Source organism: Cajanus cajan, chromosome 11 (assembly GCF_000230855.2).
Source record: "Cajanus cajan strain Asha chromosome 11, NIPB_CcT2T_4, whole genome shotgun sequence".
Lineage (NCBI taxonomy): Eukaryota > Viridiplantae > Streptophyta > Magnoliopsida > Fabales > Fabaceae > Cajanus > Cajanus cajan.
Genome location: NC_138527.1, coordinates 43,422,315 through 43,438,540, shown reverse-complemented (window position 1 = coordinate 43,438,540; position 16,226 = coordinate 43,422,315). Strand labels below are relative to the sequence as shown.

The 16,226-nt window shown below is 28.3% G+C and overlaps 1 protein-coding gene across 2 annotated transcripts; it reads right to left on the bottom strand.

Annotated features, from left to right (window-relative positions):
- Positions 1–162: 162 nt before the first annotated feature.
- Positions 163–5,167, bottom strand: LOC109801559 (putative LRR receptor-like serine/threonine-protein kinase At1g63430). 2 transcript variants are annotated; one of them, XM_083067014.1, is made up of 14 exons: positions 4,842–5,167; positions 4,613–4,763; positions 4,186–4,324; positions 3,957–4,028; positions 3,676–3,819; positions 3,443–3,592; positions 2,796–2,912; positions 2,648–2,712; positions 2,082–2,336; positions 1,783–1,988; positions 1,544–1,679; positions 1,316–1,473; positions 921–1,136; positions 163–799 (listed from the first exon to the last, which is right to left on the bottom strand). In XM_083067014.1, exons 2-14 carry the CDS (start codon positions 4,719–4,721, stop codon positions 554–556), a joined length of 2,013 nt encoding a protein of 670 aa, XP_082923140.1. In that variant the 5' UTR covers positions 4,722–4,763; positions 4,842–5,167; the 3' UTR covers positions 163–553. The 2 variants fall into 2 exon arrangements, with proteins under 2 accessions (XP_082923140.1, XP_020218248.1); XM_020362659.3 differs by having other exon boundaries at positions 4,613–5,166.
- Positions 5,168–16,226: the final 11,059 nt, after the last annotated feature.

Sequence of the window (16,226 nt, the reverse complement as noted above, 5' to 3'; positions counted from 1 at the left end):
CAATACTATATAATTTTTGCTCCCATGGCCTTGGATGATGGATGTTAGTTGGGAGAACAATTCTAATTCGATGGTGAAAAAACCATTTCCAAGGTAGGTAACAAGCCTAGCAGGGTACCTTAATTAGGTAACAAGCGCAACAAATAATAATCTAGATAGAGATTTTCCATATTAACTCAAAACGCCACTATAAGCTTTGTAAAAAGTCACCCTTGTTACATACATCATAATATAGGTACCCTAATCTCCCTGATTTCTGAAAAAGGGTCCAAGACGAATAACACAATGCTCGGCAGAATACACAAAGGAAAACATTTGTCCAATTCAATACTCTTCTATTTAGCATTTTTTGGACTTCTACTAGCCCGCTAGTGCTATACAACGAGACCTTGTCGTGCTTAAGCCTAACACAAACTCATTTTGAGCAATCATTTACAACAGAAATAAACACGAAGGGTAAAAAAGAAAAAAGAGAAGAAAGTAGTCAGAAAAAGTATTACTGCTGTGTATGTCTCTGATTTAGTCTAGATCTGTTAATTGAGTTTTGAGTGTATTAAGATAAAAGTGCAAGTTCAGCCCAAGCCAAAGATGATGACTTGATCTCCAAGCTTACTGATGTATCAATTCTGCTCTCCAGCATGCTGCATAATTCTCGCATAGATGGACGCATAGTTGTATCAGGGTCGATACAAAGAGTTATTACCTCGCATATCACTTTGAGGTCTTCATATCTAAAATGTTTTAGTTCAGGATCCACCACGTGGGACATTTCATCAGGCCTTTCAAGGTAGCCCTTGGCCTGCAGCACATATATACGTTAACAAACACAACTTTGTAGAAATGCACACTCTTTCAGGGTTGTCTGAAGCGGTAAAAGTAAAACTACACTTTTATACATCAAATTTCAGGAAATTACTTACCCAATCCACCAAGTACCCCTTGTTCTTACAGTATGGAGGTCTCCCACTAATTATCTCTAGCAGAAGTACCCCAAAAGCATATATGTTCCCTTTGGTATCAAGATGGCGTGCTTCAAGGGAGTTTGGAAGAACACATATAGCACCTTGGCTACCAATAGAACCAGAATTCTTTTCTGATCGTTCAAGAATTGTTTTCCAACTTTCAAAATCAACCAACTGCAATTGAAGTTCATGTCAATGAAAATCTTGAGCAAGCATTGGGATCTCCAACATAACACATAGTATATAAACATCGGCACATGTTACTCTATTTCTGCTCATTCTTTACTACAAGAAGATATTGAGCACAATTGTAATTTGTAAACTTGAAGATTTGAACTAGGTAGTGTGCGCACCTTAGGGGAAAATTCTTCAGTAAGGTATACAGCACTGGAATTAAGCTCCGAGATAGTAAATGGAGGGTCCACTTCTGTGTGCAAATACTTGAGTCCGCGTGCAATGCCTATGGCAATTTTCATACGCCGTGTCCAAGAAAACTGGCACCCTTCTTCATCTGCAGTCATAGTTGCATGTTGAAGGAACTGAAACACTTAAAACATACAACGCTAAGACACTAGACTTACAACAGTGTAGGTGTTCATGAAGTGTCCCATTTGATGCATAATCAAAAACCAACATCCTTGTAAATGGAGTGTCCTCTCTACAATAGCCCAGTAGTTTTCCTATATTCTCTTGATTTAATCTTGCCAAGTCTGCCACCTGAATGACATGAATAGCATAAGTAAGTATTAAAAAATTTGTACAACTATTTGTCTCCAAATTCATTCTAGCATGCTATAGGCATTGGAGTTTTTTCATTTACTTCTCTCTGGAAATAGAGCTCAAGATATCCTGTCCAATGCTCCTCCTTGATGCAGAGGGAAATAACAGCAATCTCCGGTCCACCTTTCATGGTTCCCTTGTAGACCACACTATCTGGTGAGGACCCAATTATGTTGCTGAAGTCTTCACAGGCCACTTCAAGCTCTTGTCTGCTATACCTTCTCACATCCTTCAACATCTCAGGGTCTGCACGTTAATGTTGGAAACAGCTTTAGAACATTGTTAGATGTAAATAGAAAGTAGGAAGAAAAAAAAAAAAAAAACAGCTAGATGCTATACCTATATATACTGCTGCCATATGATCTTTCTGGCTTGAAGATTTTTTCCAAGGAATGATGATAGATGATCTTTTGTTACATCTCTGAAAAGCTGCAAGAACAGCAACCAGAAAGAGAGAGCCCACCATAGTTCCAGTTACTATTTCTAGAGCCAAAAGCCAAATAGGTTTTGATGCTCCATGATGGTTGGTCACATATTCAGTAGTTTGGTGGTATGGGTTCACCACTGGCTGGCTCTTGGCAGGTGAAGCACCCGCTATGAAATAATAGTTCAGTATTAGATAGAAAATTTTGAAGTAGCAATATAAGGTAAAGAGCGTTATCCAGTGATCAGTGTGTTGGATTTGACAAAATTCTTATACCAATTGTAAATATCACATAGATCCATTCCCAACACCGGCTTGGGATTTCAAAAGAGGAATACAAAGTGAATATCTGTAAAAGTATGAAGTCAAAACATCTCATTTTATCTCTTCCGTATGATTCAAATTTTATGAGATGTTTACGAAGAAACATGTAATTCATGCCTCCAATTTTGAACGCTTAAAAGGTCATGTCAATACATACCACACTGAATAGAAGGCCGCTGATTTAAATCATTGCTCTGGAGGCAGTTACCTTGAAAGCTTAACCTGCTAGACATAGTATATGTTATTGTTTACTAAATATAGTGGAGGAGTAGAATGCCAAGGTAACCAAGGTATCAGTAGAGTACCTTGGAAGATACTCCAAGCATTTGGGTATGCTACCAACTAAAAAATTATATGAGAAATCTGCTACTTTCAACTGAGACGAACGACACAAGCCAGTTACATTCTCCTTTGATGCATACCTGAAGAAATTATACAAATTATAAGAGACAGATTAACAAAATTCAAACTTTGACTGGTGTAACTTGATTATATATAGTTTATGTTTAATTAGACTACATGTTTTCCAGCCAAGACAGTTTTAAGCTGATTCATATCCCAAAGGTCATTTAAGCCTCCTTAATGAAATCCTTTTACATATTGAATGGCTCTTGAACAACATGTGGAAAACATGACATTATTGCCAATAACAAATTATCTTATTCCATTTTGCATATATAGAATTTTCCATTTGCATTAGTCACAAGTAACGAATCAAGTGACATTTGATGGAAACAGTAATTTGCAACCAATCAATTGTATACAAGACCAAAATCAAGCTCAAATACTAGCTCATCTGACCATGGCTATGTGCAACATATATATTGTTGCCTGTAGTCTATAGCCATACGCAGAAAAAGAAAGATTTATTAACCAGATAAGGAAACTAGATGAATAATAAATGAATCCCTGAACCAAACTATAACAACTCAATTATAAAAATTACACTCACATGCTATGCCTATTTGAAGCAATATTTGAGCTACCACCAGCAGGAACAGGTCCTTGAAGCCTATTCCTATCCAGCCGAAGTTCTTGAAGGTATCTCAAGTTACCAAGCTCTGGAGGTAGCCTACCAGTCAACCCGTTGGACTGCAAGTTTCTATAGGAATTCAAATAAATTTGAATAAGTATGAGAGTCAATAATTTTATCTATATAAGAAGAGCATACTGAATTTCTTTTACATGTTCACAACTTGGGTTAGATTTCCAATCTCCGGAGGAATTGGTCCCGTTAACTGATTCCTTCCCAAATCCAACACCTTGAGAGATTTCAACACACCCAATTCTCTAGGTATTGTTCCAATGAAATTGTTGTCATGCAAATTTCTGTATAAACACAAGAACCAGAAATTAGCTTCAAGCTTCATATTCCAGAACCAAGACAGTTGTTAATCACAATATGACTAAACCAAGGGTTTTCACTGTTCAGAATGAAGTATGGCTAGGAGAAAAATTGAACATACAGTTCTTGCAAGTAGGTGATTTGCCCCAACTCTGGTGCAAGAAACCCTTTTAATGATGATCCTGGTACGCTTCTGCAAAGAAGAATCCCAATCTTTAGTACTGGCCTACTAGGAATATGCTAGCTTAGAAATTCACGCCATAAGCCATGTCTAAAAGCAACAGTACACCCCACCGCCACCACTAACAACATAAAAAAGCACCAGCCAGTGAAGACCAATAGTATCTTACAGCTTGATGACGTGATCTCGAGCCAAAGTGCATAAGACGCCAAAACAGTTACAAGGATCTGATTCCAACGTATCCCAATTCGATAATACTTGATATGGGTCTTCATAAACAGCTTCTTTGAAACTCCTGAGCGCCCAAACTATCAAGAAAAGAAAGAAACAATGCAAATGCTTCATTCAATTTCATTGCGATGAACTCCGTAATAAAAAGATATTTTGTAACCAAGGCAAAAAGACCACCGCCATGAAAAGCTAAACCAATCACACAATCTCAGAACATGCAAGTTCACACAAGAAATAGAGCTACCTGCAAATCTTTGTTACTTAATGACACTTAACACACCACCTTAAAAGAGAGTATAACATGACTACATGAGTTAATAGCTGAGATCTAAAAGAGGAAGTGAAAACATCAAAGTAGCACATACCTTCGTTTGGGGGCACGATGTCAGAAGCCACAAAAGAGAGCGTGGAAATCAAACTGAGAAACAACAATGAAGTACAAGGCTTCATCTTTCTTCTGAGTTTTCCACACATCTACTTGTCCCTTGTTTTGTTAGCCAGACACTTCACTTCTCTCTGACAAAATTCAAAAAGCACTTTTTTTTTCCAAGAAAGAGTAGAACTCATGAGAAAAAGAATGGAAAAACTAGATACCTCAAGACTAGTTGAAAGGTACAAGAAAGTTCAAAAGTTGCTAAAAAATTTGCTTTGTGTGCTAGCAAGCAGGTTTTGCAGCAAAGAAGTGAAAGAAGAGTTTAAATCCAAGATTTGGCAACCACCGGTAGAAAGAATAACCAACTGGCTAGTTGGATAGAGAGACAAAGAAAACGAATTGTTAGGGTGACAATGACAATGACAATTGACTCGAGCCACAGCAGAATGAAAACTTGGATTGAAAGAGAGTTTAACCAACAAGCAAGTGTCAACCATTAATTTGATTAAGAGATTCCCACATTCAATTCAATACAAGAGAGTAAATTCAGTATAGCTATGCCTATCTTCAAAATGCCAATTTATACTGTAAAGACTACTCTTTTCATATTTCCTTTTTCGTAATTATCACTTTAATATTCTTTTAGTTTCTCTAAAATCTGCAGGTTTTTATTTTATTTCTTGTAAAAAAATATTTTTTTTCATAAATTTAAAATTATTACTTTGAATCTTTAATCATCATTTTAATAAAGATAAACAATATTTTTTTTAAAAATATCACGTGGCTAATATCATCATCAAGTGTGAATAATATATAGTATAGTCACTAAACTTTTTAATAAATAAATAATTAATAAGACTAAAAAAAATAGTTTCAAATTTTAAAAGAATAAAAAAAAGAGAAAAATAAAAATTCAATGAGTAAAAATACATTTAATTAAGTAATTAATTAAAAAGTAATGGATGATGGAGTGGGGTATGATTAGTGCTAGTATTACTAAAGTATCTCGTGAAGTTGGTGAAAGATGGAATTGAAATCTCAACGTTTTTGACAAAAGTCGTTCTACATTAGTCAACAACTAATATGTAGGTTAAGCAACGAGCAATCATAAATTACGACATGTTCAATCTCCAAGGGATTGCTCTTCTACTTAATAATGACAAAATTTTGTGTCAAACTGCGCAATGCTTCATTATGTCTTCTTATTTTTCCATCTTCTCTTCGATCAAACATGTTTCTTCAATCAATTTTACAGTTTTCTTTTCCTTTTCGTATAGACATTTTCTTCAAGGAAGTTACTCTTTAATTTTATTCATTAAAATCGTTATTTTCTATCCACACAGATTCATAAGATTGCGATATATCAAAAAACTAGGAACATTTTAGCAAACTTGTATCTAATTATTGAACTTGTGATATTTCAGGAATTCCTTACCATAGACGAATTTATGACTTTCATTGTTAAAAAAAAAAATTAAAATCATTGTCAGAACATAATGACATCATCACTATAGACGTAATTTATTTATTTTGTTCTTTCAAGACGTAAAACATTATGGACGTGAATTTTCTATTGATGTTTGTTTCCTTTTGCTTGTCTTGTCTTTTTTTTTTTTTTCTTCCTCCATTTTTTTTATATCCGGGTTAAATATTTGGAAAAAGAATACGATTCATGCATTTGCTAACGGGCCAAATTAATGATTTCTGCATTTTTTTTTACCGTGATTACTGGTCGGTTTGATACTTAGTTATATAAAATATTAACTAAGCAAAAGTGCTTTTTTTGAAAAAGCAAGAAACGGTTCCAAAATTTCCACAGTTTACAGTTGTTCTCCAACAAAAACCGATATGAAATTAAACATGTGTAATGTGTTCTAACCTTGAAGTATAACAAACCCCACCCCAGCTTTCGTTTTCTTGATTGTGATTTAGAATATGAATAGAAGAGTACCAATACCTAATAAAGATTGGCATGATGCATGTTCAGGTTAATTTTGGTTTATTTAATAGTTACTCTCCTGTCTTCATGTTTATGTGTTGTTGTACTTGTTTAGTCATTATGGCTAAAGTAATAAAGCTTTGTCCATTATCGCATAACTAATCAGTTAAATATGAAGAGGCTTTCATTTTAATTGATTATCCCCCCACCTTTTGGTTAGTATGATAATATGATTATATTTTTTAAATGGTACATGTTAGGGGTTACGAGACAAAATGGAGATAATTTTTTAATCCTGATAGAGCCTCGCTAATGCTTCCAAGCAAGACATTCTAAGAGTTAGAGTGTATTTAAAGGAAGGAGAATCCTCCTCGTCTCCTCATGATTTTCAATCAAGATTATTTGCAAAATGCAATTATAATATATATATATATATATATATATATATATATATATAAAATACCATGAACTGGAAATCATAAATTATCAACAAAAAAAAATATAGTACTAATATATATTTTAGTCTATATAATACATAAGTCAAATATTTATTATATATAACTAAATTTTATAATAAATTATACATAAATAAATATTATATTTGAATATATAAATTATATTTAAAATTTGTATAAATAGGTATTTGTATAAATCAATATTATATCTCTAAAAATATTATCGCAAAAAAATATATATTTATATTTAATATATAAAAATTAATTATTCATCAATAATCAAAGGTCAATAATGGATATTAACTATAAAATAATTTTCTATCAAACTAGTTGAGATTGTTTTTATTTTATGTAAAATGATCGAGAAAAATCTTAAATAAACAGACTTTAAAAGTTAAACAATAGTCTCATATACAATTATGGATATAAATTTTGAAAACATATCATTGTTGGTCTTTCTAGTTACTTTTTCATGTAAAAATAATTTCCTATCAAGTCTAAATTCAATTAAAAAAACAACATATAGGTTAACTTTAACATGTCTTACACTTTTTAATTGATTAATTCAAATAATTATGTACTTATATTCTTTAATTAAAGATCAGAATTTAATCTTCACATTAATTAAGTATGAAGTTACAATTGAAGATATCATTTTGTTCTTATAAGAGTTAAATCAATAAAAATAAAAAATAAAAAGGTTATACCTCGTTATAAAAAAAATTCTAAATAATAATAATGAATAGTAAAAAGTATATAAAAAATGTTACTTTATTGAAATTATCAAGATGATTCACATTAAGGATAATATTTTATTACATTTTTAAGAAATTGTTAATAAAATAAGAAATATTAATCCTTATAAGAGAGAAGTGATTATCGATCATACATTTCATTAAGGGAATAAGGTTACAAATTTTTTTTATATATAAAAAAAAGTTCGTTACATTTAAAATATATTAGAGTCAAAGATAAAGTTGAAATGTAATTAGAAACCTAGTAAGCAACATAGAATTTTGCTGTTCTTGCAAAGGAATGAGAATAAGATTAATATATCTCCTAACATAACATAAAGTGTGGAAAAGAACTAAGGCTATTCTTACACGAAGTTAGAATAGCACTTAATTGAGAATGAGCTATACAGTTACCATTTACGACATCAATAACAATTTTACAGTTCATCTCTAAGGCAACCTGCTAGAAATCTAAATCAGCTAACCAAGCAACTGCATAAAAAGAGCCAATCCTTTTACCTCCACAACTGGGATATAACCCTTTAAAAGCACTACTTTTGTGCAAAGAAAAACTCCCGTCATCCCTAATACAAAACCCAACACCAAACATCTTTTGGAGGAGAAAAACAGCAACATCAATATTATTACATTTCACCATACCTAAAGGAGGTTTCTCCTAGTGAGGTTGGTTGGACCTGGAAAAAGCAATTGGTAATTAACTGCTTATCTTTAGCTCTTCCCCACTCTTAGTTAAGTTTGTTGCCACAGTGAACATATGATGGTGTAATTTTTGTTTTTCCACTTATTTCACTGTAGTTTTTATCTTGGTTGCCTCCAATTAAAAAAAAATAAATAGTCATCAACAAATAAAAGAACAAGTAAAGTGAATAAATTTGGACCATACAATATATATACTTAATTTTATGTGACCACTTCAAAAAATTGTCTTTTTAAAAAGTTCATATGATTTGATTGTTTTAATTTTGATGATAAAATATAATAAAATAGGTCTTCGGTTTTTTTTACTCTGGTGTCAAAATACTTGCACATAACCAATTCATCAGACACCTTAGATAACACAAAATTCCTTGTACGCTAATAAAGCCGCACATTTGATGGTTTTGATTTATATATATTTTAAGAGAGAATAGATTCTCCTTGTATACCACTTACTACTTACTCTTTAGGATTAAAAAATAATCTAATGGATTAGCAATGAAGTATAGTAGAAGATGGGTCCACAACTAAACTCTTACAATGTGAGATGGCTTTAGTCTTTGCTTTTGTAAAGGGTCGTCCATGCCGACTCTTCATTTTGCTTGGTATGAAGAGTGTCCCAATGATAAGGACCTACACATGTGTATCTTTTTACTCAAGTATACTATAAATACAGGAATTTTCTTCGTAATTTCCCTACTCTTTATTTGGTGTTTTCCATTGAATATATTGGTTCCCACCATAGTCTCATTAATGGTTTCTTCATTTTTTCCTTTGCTTTTTTGCAATCGAAGAAGTCTCCCACGCTGTCCATATATGAAATTAAAATGTCCTGTGAAATATTTCTGCAAAACTGGTCCTACCTTTATAATCATTACGAAGCTAAAAAATTTCGTGCTTTCTTTAATCTGCGCACGTTCTTTCTCCCTGACATTATTGTGTTTCCTCTAAACACTAGGATGTGTGCAATTGACGCCACAAAAATACTCCACTCATGCACCAGCACAGCTTCTTAAATTCCTGAGATTAATAATTTTCCTGCTATATTAAATTGTTCAATTAATATTTTGTTCTACAACTAACCTTGTATAAAAATTTATAATATTAAGTGTTAGATTGCATAATTGTATCTACTTAAAAATGGTTTTATCATCCATCAGTTAAATCGACAAAACTTGTTGTAAAATACTAAATTAACTCACCTAATTGTTGAATTATTTAATATTAATTTTACATAATTTGATTGACATTCTCTGTGTTTTTACATAATTTTTACAGACAAATAAATTTGTGTTTTTAATTTTTTAACACGTTGTTTTTAATTTAAAGATCAAATATTTGATTAAAAAATCGAGTAATCGTGATGTTAGTAGAGGTGACAAATTATTTTTTTTTAAAGTATTATAAATTGAAATAATTTAATTATAAGTTCAAAAAATACTTGTGAATAGTATGTGAAAAATATTAAAAGATGATAATATAAGTTCGTTTATAAAATATTTTATTTTGGACAAAAAATTTATAAACTGATGGAAATATAAACTGAAATACCTTATTAAATAAAATTGTGTGAATATATATATATATATATACATATATATATATATATATATATATATATATATATATATATATATATATATATATTCATGGACAAGTAAATGAAGTGATTCAAGCATCATCATTTTGGTGAGCTTAAATGGTAGCCTTCTGCAATGATTTGCAGGTTCCAAGTCAAATTATCTCTCATACTTCTCAAAATTAAGTACTTAATTGCTACTTGTTTTAAAATTGTAAAATGATATAAAATCATCCAAACAGCTAAAGACAATTGTTTTGGTTGATGATGATTATGACATAGGATCGCTTAACTCTTAAGGATACATTAATTGTTCTCTCTTTTATTTTCTTTATAAAGCATGTAGAGTTTTCAATAATAAGAGGTCGAAGCAATTAGATTATCAGATAATAATTTGTTAAGAAAAATAGTTAAAAATAAGAATAGATCAACCAGTCTACCTTTGTATAACTCAAAACACTGGTTGATATCAAAATTGATGAAAAATAATAAAGAACTGGTCTAATAATTCAAAACCGTTGTCGGTATATTTTAACTATATATATAGATTTAAACTTCAATTATATAATTAAAATAAAAAATAAAAAACTAAATTACATTTTTAGTCCCTTATAATATTCAATTTGTGATTTTGGTTTTTCAAATCTCAAATTTATTTTAGAATAACAACTAACTATAAATATGTGTACATTTATATATATTTCATTTAATTTATAAATAGAATAAATCTAAAAGTATAATTTAAATTAAAAATATATTTATATAATTTAAATTTAAAATGTATCAATTTGTTCCTAAACTTGAGGTCAATCCATCCAACCCACTACAATAACCCAATTTTCTGTTAGCCCACTTATTGAAGGGCCCAAGAACCCACAGATAAAGATGACTGAGGGAAGGGCTGAAGAGGACTTATTTAGCCCAAACCACAGCAAAAGTTGAAAAGCATGCGTTTTACTCAATGCAATAAGCCAGTAAAAGGTAATTTATGGCTAAAACAATATCGATAAAGGTGTGTTTGGCAGAGCGAAAAAATATATAAGAAATAGAATAAAGAAATATATATATAAGAGAAAAATAAGTGAGTGAAAATAGATACGAAATAGAATAAAAATTTAATTGTTTAATTGAAGAGAAATATGTAATAAATAATATAGAAAAATTATACTAATTTCTTTTAAGATCTTTTTAAATGACATATATATTCTTTTTAGTTTTTAAACGTACACTAATATCTCTTGTTTATTTATCTAAATGACACATACACCCTTTTATATAAGATAACATCATTTGTGTATTATTAAGAGAGAATAAATTATTAATGCAAGTGTTAACAATTAAATGAGATTTGATCTCTTACTCAATTTTACCTCTCAAATTATATCTTAAATATCATATGTATTTTGATTTTAAAAAAATATCAACTTCAAGAAATAATTTCAAAGAATGAACTGAGAAATTGTTATTTTTAAAATTAAAAATAATGGAAATCTTTGTAAAAAAAAAAAATAGAACACATAATTCGAAAATGAATGATAAATATGTATATAATTGATAGAAAATAAATTAACTTTTATTTTTTATCTTTCACTTACTTTAGCTAATGACCTTATTATAAAGAATGTAAATGATTTTTAAAATATTAGAGAGGATGTATATGTTATTTAAACAAACTTAAGGAGAGGTGGGTGCAATTTTTTCAAATAATATTATAGCAATTTAATTTGAATAGAAACTATAATATAAGTTAATTTACTATTTTACCCTTACTCAAATGTTCCTTATAATTGCATTGTTACATAATCTTAACAAAAGTCATGTGGTATTCAAAATATTTTTTTTAAATATAAAATAGTCATGTGATATTCAATCAAGATAATTAGGATTTTTTTAAAACTCTGTCAAAATTTGATGGTATTTAATTAAGAAAATCAGTATTTTTTTAAGAGTCCGTCATAATCTAAAGTATTTAATTAAGATTTTTTTTTACTAAAAAAAGTTGTTTACCATTGAAAACATAGGTATTCCAATAGATTACTTTAAATATTATATTTTGGGAGAGTTTTTAGTATAATTTACATGTAATTCACCCATCAAATAATCTTACTAAAACCTTGAATAATGACTTTTTTCCCCCTTCTATTTCTATTATTTGTTTTCTCTCTTAAATCTTTTCTCTCACCTTTCTTACTTCTCTCTCATATTTTTTTCTCTCCTTTTGTCATTCTTGATTCTCTTTTCTTTTCTTCTTTTTCTCGTTTTCTGATTTTCATGTTATTCATCTCTCATTTTACCTCTTCTTCTTTGTTGCATATTCAATTTTCTCTTTGATTCTCTCTAGCTTTCTCTAGCTTCTCTTTCTCTTTCTTCTTTATCTCTTTTTCTCTTTCTCTTTTTATTCATTTATCTCCTCCTATCTTTTTTTTATCTATCAATTGATGTATAATTTATCAATATTTATTTTTTAATAATTATATATTTAAAATTATTTTTATATTATTAAATATTATCTATTGTTGGATTTTTAAATTATTAAATTTAACTGTTTGTTTTTAATAAAATTTAATATTGAAATATTTATTAACTCTCAAAATGAAAATGAAAATGAAAATGAAAATGAAGTTTTCAATTTACAATATACATTCTTAAGAAATGTGATTGAGAGGATATGCGGTATTTTTAAATCATGTTTCACAACTTTTAAGTTAGAATATCTATTTTTATTTAAGACACAAGCTAAATTTGTTTCAGCATGTAACACTACATAACTGTATATATAAAAAATGTCGTTTTGATGAATTTTTAATTGAATTAGTGGAAGAATCTTCATCATTAATGCTACCAGTTAATGAATATCATAATTTTAAACATATTAATCAATTTCAAGTATATAAAAGAAAATATGTCAAAATGCATGTAAGATTAACATAATTTAAGTAGATATAAGAAGAAATGTTAGTTAGAAAAACATTAAAGTAAATTATTTATCAAAAAATTAAAAAATTGTGTTAGTTTTACTTTTCTTTATTATTTATGTTATATTTTTTTTTATTAAATCTTGTAGTGCAAATCTATATTTTCTTATGAATAAGTCTATAAAGTCTTTTAAAATCTTATAATATAAATCCATCAAGATCTATTAAAATTTGAATTACAAAGTCTTGATTAAAGTCTAAATTTTAAATTTTTTTTAAAAAAAAATTCTAATTAAAAGTAATGACATTCTTAAAAAAAAATTTAAAATTCGTTAAATTTTTCATATTAAAATTGTCTTTCCTCGATACAATATACTCCTTAAATATATGCTTATAAAATTTTATTATCTAGGAAGTATTTAAAAAAGGGACTAGGATCAGCTACCGTTTGAAATTTAACTGCACCCTGTGCAGTTCTGAATCTCACCGATAATATGAGTTTGTCTCTTTCCTTTGTATTAAAATTATTTAAATTAAAAGAATGACTGAGATCTGTGCAGTTTTTTAAAATGTGTTGAAGATCTGAATCCTTAAAAAGAAGATTTGAATCCTTAAAAAAGAAGGCACATTAAATATTTTGGAAACAAATTAATTGTTTATTATTATTATTAATATTTTGATAATCATGACATTAATATTAAGAAATGACTCTGTTAGGCAACATGAGTGAAGAATCCTGTAACTAAACCACGGCCACCCATGCACTTTGTACAACGTCCAAGAACTCCGATAAACCCCAAACCTCTGATCATATATATCAATCAGGAAAAGTAATCTGTTTTCTTATTTGAAGCTTTTATAAATATAAAAATAATTAAACTGAAACGTGTAATAGCATTATTTTGAAGAATTTATCTGTTTAATATATAAAAAATGGATTAGTTAATTGATTAGATCTGTTTGATTGGAATTGAATTTAAAAAAAACTCGATTGATGGATGATGGGCCTAGAGTGTAGAGTGTAGAGTGTAGAGAGAAGTTAGATATTAGGTCAAGGGAGCAGAATGTAGGCAGTGGGGAAGGGCGCAGGAGAATGCGTAATGTACGTAATTCATTTATTTTGTAAAATGCAGCCTAGACTAGTTTCCACGCACATGTCTCATGTATGTCCATGCATCGCCACTTCACCACTATAAAAAAATCTCAACACGACAAAAATAAAGAGGTTAGACCTGTTAAAACTTAAAACTCTCTTATTATGCCCAAGATCCACAAATTTTAAGTTTTTTTTTAATATTTTACTTATGTAATATATATGTTAAAAGAAGTTTATATAGATATATTTCATAATAAATAAAAATATATATTGAAATGCATAAGTTTAATTTTGAATTTATAATCAATAATTTAAGTTTTGATGTAAAATTATTTTAATTACTAAAAATTTCAGGAAAATAAATTGAAATTCAAGTAAAAATATAGTAAATTGAAATGTTAGATAATTAGAAAAATTATTTATATATTAAAATAAAATAAATATAATTTGACATAATTGAAAGATTTTTTTTTAATTTGCTGCAAAAAAATAATGTGTAAAATTCATATTAAAAATATTAATTGAGAAACTAACAATAATCAAACTAGAATAAATTAACTTGATAATATTTATATTATAACCTTTTTATCACATGTTAAATTATTAGCATAGATTATGATTATAATTAATATATCTAATAATAGTTATAAATAATAATAAAAATTAGTGGGACATCTGCCCCCACTGCTACCTATGTGAATCCGTATACCTTAGTTCAAGAAATATAAATTTGTGTCTCAAGCGATCGACAACGCAAAAATTATGCACTTGCTTTGACTCTTTTAAAGAAGGAAAAAAAATTAAATTATTTGTCAGAAGCAAAAGGTAAAATCCTGAAAATCATGAAAAAAGCAAAAAAAAAACTCTACAAATAATTTGCTTTCAACCGACTTCAATTACTTTGTGCTGACATTACTTCTGTTATGTTTATTTTCTAAAGAGATGATTATGTTTATTTTCTAAAGAGATGATGATAAGTAGTTGTTAAATTAGATACTTTTTTGAAAAAATACTTAGTGATTAAACCTAAAGAGACTTATTTAAAAAAAATATTTAATGATTGAATTTGGACAGACTTGTTGAAAGAATACTTAGAGTTAAGCCTGAAAAGATTTATTATTTAAATAATACTTAGGTAGTAACTTGAAGAGACAAGTCAAATACTATTAAGAATTGAGTCAAAAATGATTTACTGTAAGAATACTTGTAACTTTGTCGAAAGTTAGTGGAACTCAATCTAATTGGATTGAAAACTGAACGTAGACTCGGTAGTTAAAATGAATCAATATAAAAATCTCAGTATTTCATATAACTATTCTCCAATACTTTGTCTGATAAGTTATTTTATTTTTAGAGCACAAATGTGTAAGTTTTCGACACAATATTCAACTCTCTGATGTGGATCTTTCTCCATGGTTAATATAAAGAATATCATTAAAAAAGAATTTTTTTTTTGACAGCAATTAAAAGGATGTTTTAAGAAAATAGGCCTAATTAGTTTTAAAATATGTCCTTATAACTTTATATATATTTATATATATATATATATATCAATTAAAATTAATTAATAGATAATAAAAAATTGAATTCAACATAAAAATAATTGATCTTCTTTCACCGTAAAAGAACAATTCTAAATTTTAGTTATTAAATAAGAAAGTATTGAATATTTTCTTATGTTTTGAGGATATATATTTAATGTATTTTATTTTTAATTACGTATTAAGAAGATTACAAATATATATATATATATATATATATATATATATATATATCGTTAGAAAGTATAATTTTTTATAATAAAATAATAAAGTAGATTACGTCTTAAAAATTAATAAAATTTTCATAAAAAGGGATAGACATTAGACGGTGCGTATAAAGCATTTGAATTTAAAGTACAAATAATAATTAACACTTATTCCTTTTTTTATAATTAAAAGTCTATTTTTTTAAAATATATACCTAAACTTATTAATATTTTATGCTTTGACCTTATTATATACATTTAATTTCTATGGACATATTAATAGATTTTTTTTATATTTAACTTATTAATATTTTATTGAAATATTACAATATTTAATAGTTTATCTTAAAATCTCTTAATACTTTTACTAAATAGAGTTTTAGAAAAAGTAAATTTTGAAATATTAAATGGTAGCAATTTAATA